This window comes from Electrona antarctica (genome assembly GCF_951216825.1).
Source record: "Electrona antarctica genome assembly, chromosome: 19".
NCBI lineage: Eukaryota > Metazoa > Chordata > Actinopteri > Myctophiformes > Myctophidae > Electrona > Electrona antarctica.
The window spans coordinates 35,642,828-35,658,450 of NC_136800.1; the positions used below are offsets into that span (position 1 = coordinate 35,642,828).

Genomic DNA, 15,623 nt, shown 5'->3' on the forward strand with positions numbered 1-15,623 from the left:
GAGCAGGACTTTTGGAGTTGCTTGAGCGAACAGATGTCTAACGGTGATTGGACGAGAGCACGTTCGCCCCTAGGCCAATCACAGTGGACCACGAAACACATCACCCTTCTAGACTACTGATCCTGGATCAGAATGTTATGTGTCCGAACATGTAAAACCATAAATGTCCAGTAGAGGGAGCAAAATTACACGGCTTGCATTGGTGGCCTACTCTGATATTTAAACTAGATTTTCAAATCTACGTTCTATATTGTGCTGAGAGGCTGGCTGAGAGCAATGGTTACAGGCTCAGCGTTATGGCCATTTCAAGAGGTAAACACTGCTGTAATAGTAACACTGCACCTGTGTGGCCCATGTTTGATTAATTGTCAAACATTTCGATGAGTTGAGTAAGTATGGGACCCTAATGCAAACAAGCCATAGGCTTTTGGGGTTTTCTTCCCCCCCAAAAAACAGTTAATTGAGTAGCCTATTCAATCAATCAATCAATCACTCAATCAATCAATCAATCAAGTCATCATTCATGCATGGCAGAGCCTTGAACATTGAGCCAAATTTTGAACGGATTAATTCGAGCAACAGTGCAGTCTGCCATGAGAATGGTCACACACCAGGCAGAGGTCACAGCTGTGACCCCTGGTGCGTGACCACCCTCCTGGCAGACCCCCCCCCCTCCCCGCGGGCAGACCCCTGAACAGTGGTTGTGCCAAATTGCCAATACAAGTTTGGTCTCACACACGTCGCCTTGTGATGATGTGAGTGACTGCATGTCCATCGGTGCCCAGGACCATAATGGTCGACCGACTCACCAGGTAGGCCTACTCACGGTAATTTTAATATTGTTAAGTGTTGTGCGGATCCGATTGGAGGATGCTGAGCAACGCAACCAACGGTGCACATATAGGCGCAAGTATGCATCTCTTTATTCTTCCGACGTGTCCGTTGCGCAACCGATAACGACGTATTGTGTCGACACGTGAATGTCGACATGCAACATGTCACTTTGAAACCAACGACGATGCGTTTTGCAACACAGTGAACACACTGTGAAGACATCTTCCTTTCTTTTGAGAAAAGACACAATTAACCAAGGCTGGGTTGTAGCAGCTGTAATAACCGCAAATTGTGTAATAACTGGCGTCTGGCAATGTATATCGTATATGTATATGTTTCTTTTCCCTTTTTACCTCCATTATGATGAATTCCTGTTCTGTTCTTTGTCTATATAGAAGTGTCTATTTGTACGTCTCTAAATGTTTTGATGAATTGAACATGGTGGACCCTATTGTAAACAAGTGTAATGCTTAATTGGGTCGTCCACTCACAGTTAACAGCCTTTGTATTGAGTTTGTCCTTGAAATGTACTGTAATTCTGCAAACTGTTAATAAATATTTCAATCAATCAAAAAAAAAACCTACCTAGGTTCCATCCTGGAGGCTAATCTTTCCGGTGATAAAATGGCCACCAACGTAATCAAAAAAGTCAACCAAAGAACAAGATTCCTTTACAGGATCTCCTCACTGGTCAACAAAAACACCTTGAAGACCTTAACAGGAGCCCTCATACAAGGCTTCTTTGACTATGCATGCACCTCCTGGTACCACAGCACCTCAAAGGCCCTTAAAACTAGGCTCCAGACTTCCCAAAACAAACTGGTCAGGCTCCTACTTGGCCTCACCCCCCGAACCCACCTCACCCCTGCCCACTTTGACAGACTGGAATGGCTTAGGGTCGACGACAGAGTATAGCATCTTGCAATGGGTCTGGTCCACAAGATTCGATACTCCACCAAGATACCCATGTACCTGTCTAGATACTTCCTTAATGTTAACGAAGTCCACACCCACAACACCAGAGGGAGTGCAACGAACCATGTACAACCCAGATTCGGCACAAACAAGGGACTAAATTATTTTCGCTCCTATGCCACCAAAATGTGGAACGCCCTACCAACAGTCATTAAGACATGCGAATCCCTTGACTCCTTCAAAACCGCTCTCAAAGGGCACCTACGGACGGCTGCAATTCGAAACTGGCCCCCGTAAAAATCTGAATTATGTGATTGTTCCGAAATGAGCAATATGCTGTGACACAGTAGTGGCTAAAGGTGTATCAGGGTTTGGGTGGGTCCCACTCTCATCCATATTTTCATTCCAATCATCAGGCTTCTTGGCATGGCTTATTATGACCCACCAATTTGAATATCAAAGTAGCAATTCTAATTACTCTGTTACAAGTATAAGAGTCCTGAGAATGGCCATCATTTTATTGGCAGCTGCACAGGTGGGGCTAATCTTATTAAGCCTGTTGCAGCCAACCTATAATAGCCTATAATATATCATAATTGATCCGTTAACGTAGGCTTTTTGTATTTTTTTTTAAACCTTTCTGCCTTTATTGATAGTATCAAGTGAAGAGAGACAGGAAAGCGAGAAGGGGAGAGACATGCAGCAAAGGTCGTCATGAACGGGTCTCGAACACACGACACGCTGTCAGGCCAAAGCCTATATGTGGCATACGCCTGGACCACTTGGCCAGCGGGCGCCCTGGCTTTTTTTATTATTAATGTCTAAATCTAAATCTGCATAATTAACTAAGCTGTCAAATAATTGTAGTGGAGTAAAAAGTAAAATGTTGCCTCAAGTATAAGTAGCCTATAGGCGGGTGTATAGGTGCTGTGTGTGTGTGTGTGTGTGTGTGTGTGTGTGTGTGTGTGTGTGTGTGTGTGTGTGTGTGTGTGTGTGTGTGTGTGTGTGTGTGTGTGTGTGTGTGTGTGTGTGTGTGTGTGTGTGTGTGTGTGTGTGTGTGTGTGTGTGTGTGCGTGTGTGTGTGTGTGTGTGTGTGTGACGTGTGTGACATACATTCTTTTGCATTCATTGTGGTGTGTCTTGTGTGCACCATGGTGGTGAACATGACATTGTGTTCATGTACCGAATGATGTACCAGTATTTATTTAACTGTTATTTTTGTCCAGTCAACGGGTGTGAGTAAGTGGTGCATGGTGGGGGGTCTGTGTGACTGACATGTCCTTTTTCTGCTAGTGAATATTGGAGAAGAAGACAAGCAACCGGCGCCAGCCATCAAACCACCCCACCCCCACTAATCCCCAATTATGTCAAGAGGGGCAAACAGTGTCCCTTTGAAAAGTGTTCTTAATCAAACCCAATCAATTCCGCTCCTTTCCCTTATTATTTCCACCATGGACTACGTCCCGCTAGTCAGCCTGTTAACTGGAGCCTGGGCCCCAATGAGGCCATGCTTGACCAAGCAAAATAACAGATAACGTATAGTACCAAAAGTGTTTCCTTTCCAATTTCTGTGTAGTCAGCTACTCTGTATGCCATAGTGCTTCTGACACAGCAGTCAGTGAGGAGGAAATTTGCTTTTGTTTTCCAGTGTTTGGAAATTTCTATACCAGAATGAATTATTATTATGGCAATAAAAATATCTTTTTAAACAGTTCTTAAGGGATTAGTGGTCATTATCACTGCCATAGACTACAACCATAATCCACTGGGGGGGGTGTGAGTGTGTGTGTGTGTGTGTGTGTGTGTGTGTGTGTGTGTGTGTGTGTGACTGTGTGTGTGTGTGTGTGTGTGTGTGTGTGTGTGTGTGTGTGTGTGTGTGTGCGTGCGTGCGTGCGTGCGTGCGTGCGTGCGTGCGTGCGTGCGTGCGTGCGTGCGTGCGTGCGTGCGTGCGTGCGTGCGTGCACTCTTTTGTGCTTTAGTCAGGGGCTTCCATGCTTGTGAGTTCCTGTTCCGCTTGAGTCTGGTGCAACCGCATATAAACAATTAGGCCTAAATTAAATATAATGTAAAAACTGTGACGCTTCTCTATTTTGTTATTGACAGAACATTACAAATACTTCCATTTAAAAGGTGCATGGCATCACCAGTTTTAATCCCACTTACCAATATCAATATATTTCCCAAATACAAGTATCAAAGCAATTAACTTATCTGTGATGATGATGATGATGATGATGATGATGATGATGATGATGATGATTTGAATATGAGAACATCTTATGTAAACATATGCACATGAGCAACCATGTGCTAAATCATTCCTGCACAGGAATCAAATAATGCACAACATGCTTATACGTCTTCTTGACATACAATACATATTAATAAATACATAAATAGATAAATAAACAGATAAAGTGGAGCAGCCAGGCCATTATTTCCCAAACACTGAGTCGGAAACCATTATTGGGTCACAGACACAGTCAAAATTGTGTAGGTTTCCTACAAATTTAAATTAATTAGAAAAAGAAAATAAAAACGTACGTTTTCAAAACAATTACAAAAACAAAAAACGTTATAGTTATATTTTCACTATTTTGAAATAGGGCCTAAGGTGTTCTTTCATAATGTACTTTTGTACGTTTGGGCCCCGGGAAGACACCAAATGTATCTTTAGGGTCTTGAGCTGAAAAGTTTGGAAACCCCTATAAGCTACCAGAGGGCAACAAGAGTGTCAGCCCACTGACACCCCCGGTGAGGCCTGATGGAGTGGATCATCATCTGCCTAACGGCCTGACAAGGCTCCACAAGGCCTGGAGGAACACAACAGGTCTCCCCCACGCCGACTCCCTCTGTCACAGCCTACATTGGCCTATTGTACATCAGCACTCATTAAAGCATGATTTATACTTCATCGTATGACGGAGTCCTCTGTCGAAAATAGCCGATCTGCAAAATCTCAATGCGTCACGATGCAACACGTTGTGATCAGCTATTTTCTGTGTGCGACACAGTATTAAGTCATCGTGGCTCACTAGTGAATGTGGTGGGGGGGAAAGAATGCCAGAATCTGCAGTATTCACCTTATTTCTACTGTATTTGTTTTTTATTGTGTTATATTTCAAACTTGCACATGGAGCATGAAAGTCAGACATGTAGAGATTAATGTGAGGTGAAGTGGAAAAATGTTGAACATAATTATAATAAACATAATACACAACATTTATCATGTTTCTAAATGTGTCTTCTAGTCAAAAATATTATTTTTTAGTTTCTTTGGCTTTTTTTGGTCCACTGTAACCAACAGGGATTCTGATAACAAACCAAACAAATAAAATCTATTAAAAACAACACGGTATGGATGCTGCATTGGAACAGGATATAGTCAACGTTTAGAGGCAATGTAGAATGGGCAATTATAATCATAATCTTGTTCTTTATAGTGTAAATGTATCGAATTTCCCAAATCTGAACTGCTGGTGAGGGAAATTTGCCCATTTCGACTGCCTTAAAGAATTGCCAGTGTAGTGTAGCCTACTACGCCTATAGTTGGCTTAAGACTGTCTGTCTCAGTTAAATAATATGATCATATTTTTGATGATGCGTAAATGTTAAAGGAGTTGTATAAACATACATCACTTCAAACATACCATAAACATGGTATTTCAATTATACAATTAAGTCCACTTAATCATCGGTCATCTCTGACCTTAAAAAGACGTTGATGTTTTCCGCCTCTAAGCATGCTTGTCTAACAAGAACTAGACAAAGAGAGCGGAATCGTGCTGAACAATGCGTATCCCTGTAGCCAGTGCATCATCCACACGGGCACCTACAGCACACACACACACACACACACACACACACACACACACACACACACACACACACACACACACACACACACACACACACACACACACACACACACACACACACACTCTGATCCCAACCGTATGTCTGAACAGTCAGTGCAAAAATAATCCCCTTCTTAACAGTGTTCATCTGGTACTATAGTTTTAGCAACCAGTGCTACTTCATATAGAGGCAGGGAGGTTACCAGCACCTGTTTACTCTCCCACATTATATCCACCTGACGCATGTCAACATTTTGTCAGCAATGCAGCAAGGAGCACCTTTTGCTTATAAGGACATTGCATGATATGCAATGATTCATGTTGTCTGGTCTAGCGTCTATACAACAGAAATAACCTATAATCTCCCCTTCCAACCTTGTGAGTTGGAGGGGAGGGGCACAGTTTGTCAGATCTTGAATAGGGTTTTAGGGGCATCCGAGGGCATTCTGTCTATCGTTGAGAACCTTGGGTTAATCGCTTTAAAGGCAGTAATTAGGTGTTAAGAGGTATGCTTGTCTGCCCATATTAGCCTCTGGGACAGATTAGACCCCCAAACTTCCTCCTCGATCCTCCAAACTCAGGTTATTGGGACTCTTAAAAGGTAATTTTTTAAAGATCAAATAATTGAAATATCAGACACATAGTGTCGTTTGCATTGCCTTCAAGCATATACCCAAATGAAAATAAGACCGCGGTTAAAAGGACAATCAAGTGGTTCTAAAAACACTCATGAGTGTGTCCACTGAGAATTACAAACCAGCTGGAGTTTTTCTTTTAATGACACCCACCCTGGGTCCTTAATTAATACTGTCCAAAACGATAGTTCAAAAGGAAACCCAATATACAAGAAACATACAATAACATACAAGAACAACAACAAATCACATGGAAAGTTTCTCTTGCTAGGGTGCATGGTGGCACAGCTAGTTATGGATCACATACACATTGTGAATCACAATGACCAGAGTTTGAAACAAACTCCTGTCATGTCTCATGCATGTCTCTCTTCTCTTTGGCCTCTGTTTTCTAACTTTCTACACTATATCCAATAAAGTGATTATTTTCTCAAAAAAGAAAAAGAAAAATCTATTATTGAATCAGCTGCAAGGGGGGGCCTAAATAAATTCTTCTTATCTGTGCATTATTCCCATTATAACTAACACAGGATTAGGGTTAGGTTGAGAATTCAAGGGTTCCGCCCACAAAATAATCATCAAATGTCTTCAAATACATAGGCATTTTTGGACAAGTTTGCCTCAACTCAATACACAGTAAAAAACACGTAACCACAATAAACTGTTACTTTTAGACGACATTGAAGTCTACAATATAATTCAGCCACCTTTAGATATTCTAAATAATCTTCAGCTTGAGATTCCAGACATTTCTATCAAAACAAGATCAGAGAGGACTTATTGATCAAAAATATAGCAAAATGTTTGTCATATGAAAAAATTTACAAAAAACGAAATCAAATATCTTCCCATCAAGGTATTCATTCAAAATGCAATACCATTTTAAAGTGAAAAACAAAAACAAAAAAACATTGTTCATTAGAAGTTCATTTTGAGAATTGCTCAAATGCAACCACAATGGAAAAAACATCTTTGTAAACATTCACTAGAGTGCGTGAAAAAACCTCTTCACTGACTCACATGTGTTGCCAGGTTTTATCCATAGACTGAATGTGCTCTTTGGCTTTCATCCGCAGTGCAGCAATGCTGGAACTCCTCTCATCCTCCATAGGATACTTGTCACTGAAGCTAGGTGGGCACTGGTAGGGTGGGGGGGGCATGGACTGCATGGACTGCATGGACTGCATGGACTGCATGGACTGCATCGACTGCATGGACTGCATGGACTGCATCGACTGCATGCCTTGAACCATGCCAGGTGGGGTGTTGAGGAAGCTGTGGCTAGGATAAGCAGACTGTAGGCCTTGCGGTGACCCCATAAACCCAGGGATGGTGTGCATGGGAGTGGCACTGGCCATGGGCGAGGTGAGCCAAGGATCCAGGGGCATGGGGTTGGACATTGGACCCACGCTGGAGGGCATAGAGGGACGGTTGAAGGACAGCATGGGAGAATCATGGAGCTTCATGCTGTTAGTGTCTAACTTCTCTTGGCGTCTCCACTTGGCCCTGCGGTTCTGAAACCACACCTACAACCAGACACCAAAAAGATGCATTGAGACGTTGGAAGTGAAACAATGTCATTTTTGTCACAGTTATCACACAAATTAATGTAAAGCAACAGTGCATTTTAGGGATGTCCCGATCCGATTCCGATCATTTGATTTTGAGACATACCGATCTTTCCCGATCCAATCTTTATATTTATACTCATGCCATATACTATGTCTTTCACGCCTCTGAGTGTAACTAGTCTTTGTTTGATGATCTCTGGGACCAGAAGGAAAACAACTAGCATAAACACAACAGTTTTTACAAAATCTCATTGCTTATACATCTTTCTTTGAGATTTACATTAGATAATTACAAATCCGACCTTTTCTCCCGATTCTGATCTTTTGAAAATCGTGAGATCGGAGCCGATTTCCGATCACCCGATCCGACCTGGACAACCCTAGTGCATTTATATAGCGCCTTTATCCAAGGGGCTTTCCATAGAACTGTGCATTACATTCACCCATTCACCCATTCACACACCGATGTCTTGCTCAAGGACACTTCGACACTAACTCTGGGGGAGCCCGGGTTCGAACTGGGAACCTTGCAATTCCCATCGTGCCACTCTTCCCCTGAGCTACTGCCGCCCCACATCTCTAAATCCTACAGATCATAGATGTGATTATCGAAACTGGTTGGCGTCGAGTGGCATTTTATTGTTGTAAATGTAATAGCCCTGTCATTCAATGTATTTATGGCTTTTTAAATGTATCCTTACTCAGAGTGTGCTTAAAGCCTGCCATGGTGTTCAGAATGTAAAAGTGAGTAGTCACATGAAATCACAAATGTCAGCGTTAATGTATATTTTCTGGGTGCAATAATTAAATAAGGTGTATTAGAAAATAAACAACTGGCAAGTAAATACATTAGAATGTAGCCTAGAGTACTACATCAAAGGTATTGGTGACCTACAAAGTGTTCAGAGTTTGGAACTGTTTTGAAGACGTTATTGGTATTAGATTTTGGACAATAGAAATTAAATATCATACATCATGGTATCATCTTCTATCTATCTATCTGTCTGTCTGTGTGTACGGCTATAATGCACGTAACTCGAGAACCGCACACGCCACTGACTACAAATTCGACACACGCGTTCCACACCCCCGGCATTTGATAGACCACATAATTATTTAACTGATGCATAAAATGTGTTTCACAGTTCACAAAAAATTCCTGCTACCCTAGTACTCAGTGAGGATGTTCATACCTGCACGCGGACCTCTGGTAGGTTCACCTTCATGGCCAGCTCTTCCCGGCTGTACACGTCCGGGTAGTGGGACTTCTCGAAGGCCCGCTCCAGCTCATGGAGCTGATATGTGGTGAAGGTGGTGCGGTTCCTCCTGTGCTTCTTCTTGGGATGGTCATGGTCTTCCTCTTTAGCTGGATCTGGAGAACCCTCAGGACTCTCGATGCCTTTCTGGAGGTTGCTTATCTCCTCCTCACACTTGTCGCTGGAGAAAAGTCCGGAATCTAGAGAAAATTAATTAATCAGATGTTTTAGTTGACAATGAACTGAAATACTTGGCTCTATTTTGTCAAAATGACTAAAAAGAAAATTCTCACACAGACACAATCTTTCACAAAATTACTGTTACAAACCCTCCACCTTTGAGGGTTTGTGTAAACACAAACATTGTGTTAACACAAACATTGAAGCCATTGACAATGAATGGCCAGCTTTGAGTACAAACAAACATTGAATGCCATTGACAATGAATGGCCAGCTTTGAGTGTTTGTGTAAACACAAACAAACATTGAATGCCATTGACAATGAATTGCAGGCCTGATTGAATTGATTGATTGAAAATTGTATTCACAGTTTGTACAGTTCAATGAAAGTACAGGTCAATACAAAATCTGCTACCAGGATAAAACCAGAAAAGGTACTAAGACTAGTTTACATCAGGGTCCTACGGAGCCCATGAGTGGTCCGTAGAGTCCTCCAAGTAATTTTTCTTCATCTGATCAGAGGTTGAAGAGTAGCAACGCTAAACTGTATATCATTAGTAATATGGTGAATGCACTCTCTGTGGAATATTCTGTCTCATTATTCTTTTTATGGGCCGTTTTTCTTTATTTAGACGGGTGATTATAGACAGAATGGAAACTGAGGGCACTCAGGACGGAGAGGGTGAACAAATGCCACGCAGGTCTACAGCTGGAATTGAGCTAAGGTATGGACATGCATGCCCTACCTTATAGGCTATTGGTAAAACATGCATACTGGCATGTCTTTCTTGGTCTTGACGTGGGTTAAGTAAAGCCACTTACAGTAAGGGGAGGAGCTAAGGCTACTCTGGTCTGGGTCATGTCAGGTCTTTACCCCATGTAGGAAGCAGTCATGGTGAGATTAACCCACATAATACTTAAAGTATCATATTTGTGTTTACCATTATACATATCCAGACAATTCCCTAAGCCATTATGATTCATTCTGTACCTATCCCCCGTAACTATGTAACTGAGGTATTATTATTACCAGTCTACTCAGGAACGATGAAAGTTTGGAACAATTTCAAGTTGGGAATGCATGTAATACCCAGTTATGCAATACCTGTTGTACTCGTATGTCTGTTATATGTAGATCTATGATCTCTGTATCTGTTTATCTGTCTTTATCTGCCTGTGTCTTATATACCCATATATGGAGATCCCGGTGTCATCAGTATATGCCCATATATGGAGATCCCAGTGTCAACATGGTCCTGGACAACTGGATCTCCATATACATATACATATGTATGCCTATATATATGGGCATATAACGGTCAGATTGGCGGTATGTTTTTAACTTTTTGAGGGGGCGCTAGCCCCTCCTATGTCCAGCTTTGAGGGTTTGTGTAAACACAAACATTGTGTTAACACAAACATTGAAGCCATTGACAATGAATTGCCAGCTTTGAGTGTTTTCGTAAACACAAACATTGTGTAAACACAAAGATTGCTTGTGGTGGACATTTTTGTCTACATTTAATTTTTGCCACAGAAATACAAAATGAGCATACAACAATATTACCAGAAACACAAATAATAGAATAGAATAGTCCCCACTCCTTTGGGGTGTTTTTTTGTCACATTATACATAAATTCATCCTCTGCGTTTTACCCATCCTATAACAACTATAGGAGCAGTGAGCAGCCATTGGATTCTATGGCGCCCGGGGAGAAATGTGGGGTTAAGAGACTTGCTCAGAGACTCACATCATGCTGGAATGACCAGGCGGGCTCACTAACCACTCAGCTATGGCCACGCTGAATGACCATAACAGGTTTGTGACTATGTGCCATAGTGTTGTATAAAATCAGTGTCATACATATCCTGAAGAAATTGGCTATTTCAACTATTTTAAAAGGTTTTCTAAAATAGGGTTAAGGGGTGGTGCAAGATATAGCCCATGACATTCAGTAATTGGGTAATATGATCAAAATAAGAACATTATAATGGTGTGTAAAACTGAAAATCTAGAATTCGCCACGGACAAGGCCAAGGCCAAAGACACATTTGTCCATGTACGGACATTATTGATGGCCCCTGCATGCCGCTGTACAGAGAGAGCAGGTACAGTTGGAGGCCATCGATATTGTCCTTTTCTTTTTGCTGAGGTTTGCGTGATCTGCGCAAAAGGACAGTTAACCCATTTTGGGCGGGAACCCCTTTTGGTGTTCAATCATGTTATAATTTAGCTATTGAAAAATAGCAGATCTACAAGCTCATAGCGCGCCACCGAGTGGCGCGCTACGAGCTTGTAGGTCTGCTATTTTTGAAAAATCGTGAAAATATTTATTTCAGAAAACTGGAGGATTTAGAAGGATTTTTTAAAATTTTGAGGTCAGGCCTAAATGGGTCAAATGATAAGGGACAATATCGGTGGCACCCAACTGTACATGCAGCAGGTAGGTTACTTTACATGACTTCCGGTTCAAAAGGTCTGGTGGCAGTATCAGTCACCAGACCTTTTTGGGGGGGAAAATAAAAATCATCAGGGAAAGGATAAGGCTCCATAAAATATTAAAAATCACATCCGTGTGAAGTGAGGGGCGCTCTTATCATTGCACATCATCATGACGTAAAATATACAGTCTATTTGCTCAGACACTATGATGTAAAATTGTCCATTCATTGTCAATGGGAATTTAATGTTTGTGTAGGACAAAGTTTGTGCCAATGTGCCCCTCAAAAACAAATGAAAACAGTATGGGTGTTTTAGATGAATCTAAAAACACCCATAAAATGGAGGTTAAAATGAATATCAAATATCTAAATACTGCAAGAAACTTAAAAACTGGGTGTTCACATCAGCCTGAGTATAGACGATGAAATGACCACAACTTTTTTTGAAAGTGAAATATCTCTTTAAATAAATAAGCAAATATTTCTCAATTAAATCATTGTTAGTGTGATTCTCCACATTAAACTTGTTAACATTAGAAGTCTTGTAGCATGCACCATGAAGATCGAACTTGAAATCAAATGTAAGCCTGTTAGATTACAACACAATTAAGGTGGATGTCCCTGGGTTATTCACTATTGGAAGTCAAAAGCTAATAATTGCACGTGCATGCCTATAAATCAGCATACTAGTAGTGCTAGTACACATTACACACGCACACACGCACATGCACACACACACAATAAACAAACATGAATCCAGCTACTACGCGGGTATGTATGGTGTATTGCATATGGTTTGTTAATGTATTTATCACTGCAGAAAGAACTTCAAAAGATTTACATGGACAATATTTAAATTTCTCCATATTTCAACCAAGATATCAGTGTGATGTTTAAAGCTTTTCTTGTTATCCATAGTATTAGTGTGTAAAGTGTAAAACAAATGGCCCTGTCTTCATACTTTCAAAGTTAAATGAAATGTGTACCATACACATGACCAGAAAATGTCAAGGAATATGCTGTACTGTATTGCAGACAGTCAGTTTTCACAGTGAGTGAAAGATCATAAAGGTGTGCTGATACTGGTCATTGACTCATTGCATGTACTCCTGTCAGCAGTGAGTTTTGGGCAGAAGGAGTAGGATGATAGCCTAGGTCCTCCCGGTGGGGGCTCCTCACTGTCAGTGTCAGGTGAGTCAGTAGGATACAACAGCAGTGACACAGAAATGTGTGTGGGGAGGAATTAATTAGAAAAATGAATAAATTGGGGAGAAAGGGGGGGGTAAACATGAATTTACATGAACCCAAGCAAAAATTGCAGATCTACAAGCTCATAATTCATCATGTTGCAGCGTGTTGTGAGCTTGTAGATAGGCTATTCTCTGCAAAGATATTTGGTGGGAAGGGGAAAAAGGAGTAGACAAAGTAGACAAAGTATTGAGCCCTATAGTTGACTAACTATATAGCCTACTATAGGTTTGAGACACAAAGTGCGGCAAAACCTGCTGATTTGAGTCAACACAGCACTTGTTCTAAACTGGAACCTAGAGTTAAAGATTAGGGTCCCACAGATAACAACTTGTATCAAATGGGGATATAAGGCCTAATGCATATAAAACTGGGGGTCCTTGAAATTGAAAAGGTTGAGAACCACTCTACTACAGGACTCACCATGGTATCCAGAGTGTGATGTGGTGTCTCCCAGAGCTGGAAGGTGTTCGTAGGGGTCTTGAGGAACGTGCTTATCCGAGTTCTCATCATTGGACTTGTGCGTCTCAACTTCCCCTACAGACTGGAGCAATGGGTCCTGGTCTTTGCTGAATCCCAGTATGACATCAATGCTGTGGACCCTGCCTCCGCCACTCGACCCGGCACCTTTTGCCATATCATAGTTGTCTAAGCAACCATCGTCCCCTATTCCCAAGGTATCCATTGACAAATGCATCCGAGCCCCCTGTGAGATGCACTCTCTTCCTCAACAGATAAACAAAACAAAAAAAGTGCTACAAGATAGAGCAGCTGTCCAACCAGACTTTTCAAGTACAAGAGAAGAGCTTATGCCTGGTGAAGGGGCTTTATTCTTCCAGTAGGGTCCAGTGTAATTGTTTCCATGAAACAAAGCGAGAAAACTCTCATGATATTGTCTGCGAAAGAGAAAAAGTAAGGACAACTCTTATGTGAAGTTTTTCCACATGCAATACTGTTTAATAACATTCCTACATTCCTACAAAAACAATACTATTTCACAATTTCCACTCTATGTTTAGTAGATAAACAATATTAAAGTATTGTATATATGCAGGCAGCTATACTATGGCTAAAGTAAAACAACTTTTGAGAATTATTTGTATGGAAAAAAATAAAGTTGAGAGAATAGTAGGCTATACAGTATTTAATGATTTAATGAATTTCTGCATTGCATACTGATGCTATATTTGATTTGTACTACAAGAATCTTTTCACCTTTTTGCAAAATACATTTATGGTCAATGCTAAATCAATTGATTCAGCATTTGTAATTTGGTTGATATTAGGACATTTAATTCAAATGTTTGCTTTTGTGTCCCAAAGAATATGCCTTTGTGTTGCTTTTACTAATACTTTGTTGTAAAATCCAGCTGATATAATAATACCAAAAACATTAAAAGCAGAATGTTAAATCATATTAAATCACATTTAAAACAAATAGCAATATCTCAGATAATTAACAAACAGTGAATTACGGTATGTAAACGAACTCATCTTACCTCTCTTTAGGTTTCCAACAAGTGCCGAGACTCAGCACATGTTAGCTCTCTGGCCAGGAAGAACAGCAATGACAGCAAAGACACTACCGACAGCTACTCACTGCTAAGTCCTTGAAATCCTCTATACACAAATGAGCAAAGCGACCACTGTGTAACAAGCACATGGAATTTCTTTCTTTCTTGATAAACCTCTCTTAACCAGACAGGACACCAAAGCATGTAGGGAAATGGAAGTAAAACCAAAGGGTTTAAGAGGTTTATTAATTGGAATCCTTCCCCTTTAAGAATGATTGACAGTTGTTTTCTGGTCAAGTAATTGCTCCAAATGTGCCCTGCATTCAGACCACAGAGGGAGGCCATTGCTAATGAAGCCTTGACAAAACTTTCTTTCAAAAAATCTATTGTCTAAAAGATAATGGCATGTACTGAGAGTTTTCACTAATCCCTTCATTATGGACAAATGTACGAGAGAAAAGACACAGAGATGGGCTTTACAGAGAATGACTGCACACAATAAAGATGTATAGTGTTCATGAAAACAGCTACTTTCAAACAGGTCCTTGTCTTTGAAGACCTTCAGTTTAGACTGGGAAACATTTATTGTGTACCATGCTCTTGTTTACTCTGGTTTGTGTGAAAAAGAATAGCCTACCCAATAGTTTTATTGATTTCCTGGACAGATATAATCTGTAACTGGTTTAAGAATTGTTGTTTAGACTGCCACATTTTTAGGAAACTAGTATTGTTTCATCATCTCTACACTCAACATGCTGCAGCAACTAAAAGAACAGAGGTCTTTAATGGCTAATTAAACTGAATCCAGGCAATTAGTTGGCCAGACTGTGTAATCCGTTCTTTAAACTGATATGTTCAGTAATTTAATCTGCACACAAAGTAGCTCCCATTAAAAGGGCAAGGTTTCTAGCAATACAGGCTCTTCCTCAGACTTCTGGTATTTATGAATAGAAAGTCTCCATCTTCCATACCCATAGACCCCACTACTAAATTAAAACACCTGCACCATGTGCAACAAAAACTACACATATCATTTAACATCATAAACCATAAATAATATTGTATGGACTGGACAGGGTAAATGTCCTGTAGTAATATAATCACTATAGACTACAGCAGTCCAGGTTTATGCCCTGGCACAGGTACAGGTCACTGAAATGTGTATTTTTG

General features: G+C 40.8%; 1 protein-coding gene across 1 annotated transcript; it reads right to left on the minus strand.

Moving 5' to 3' along the window:
* Window positions 1–4,838: 4,838 nt before the first annotated feature.
* Window positions 4,839–14,485, minus strand: LOC306943178 (retinal homeobox protein Rx2-like). The gene is made up of 4 exons (XM_079529384.1): window positions 14,439–14,485; window positions 13,363–13,835; window positions 9,006–9,268; window positions 4,839–7,767 (listed from the first exon to the last, which is right to left on the minus strand). Exons 2-4 carry the CDS (start codon window positions 13,634–13,636, stop codon window positions 7,258–7,260), a joined length of 1,047 nt encoding a protein of 348 aa, XP_079385510.1. The 5' UTR covers window positions 13,637–13,835; window positions 14,439–14,485; the 3' UTR covers window positions 4,839–7,257.
* Between the last annotated feature and the right edge of the window lie 1,138 nt (window positions 14,486–15,623).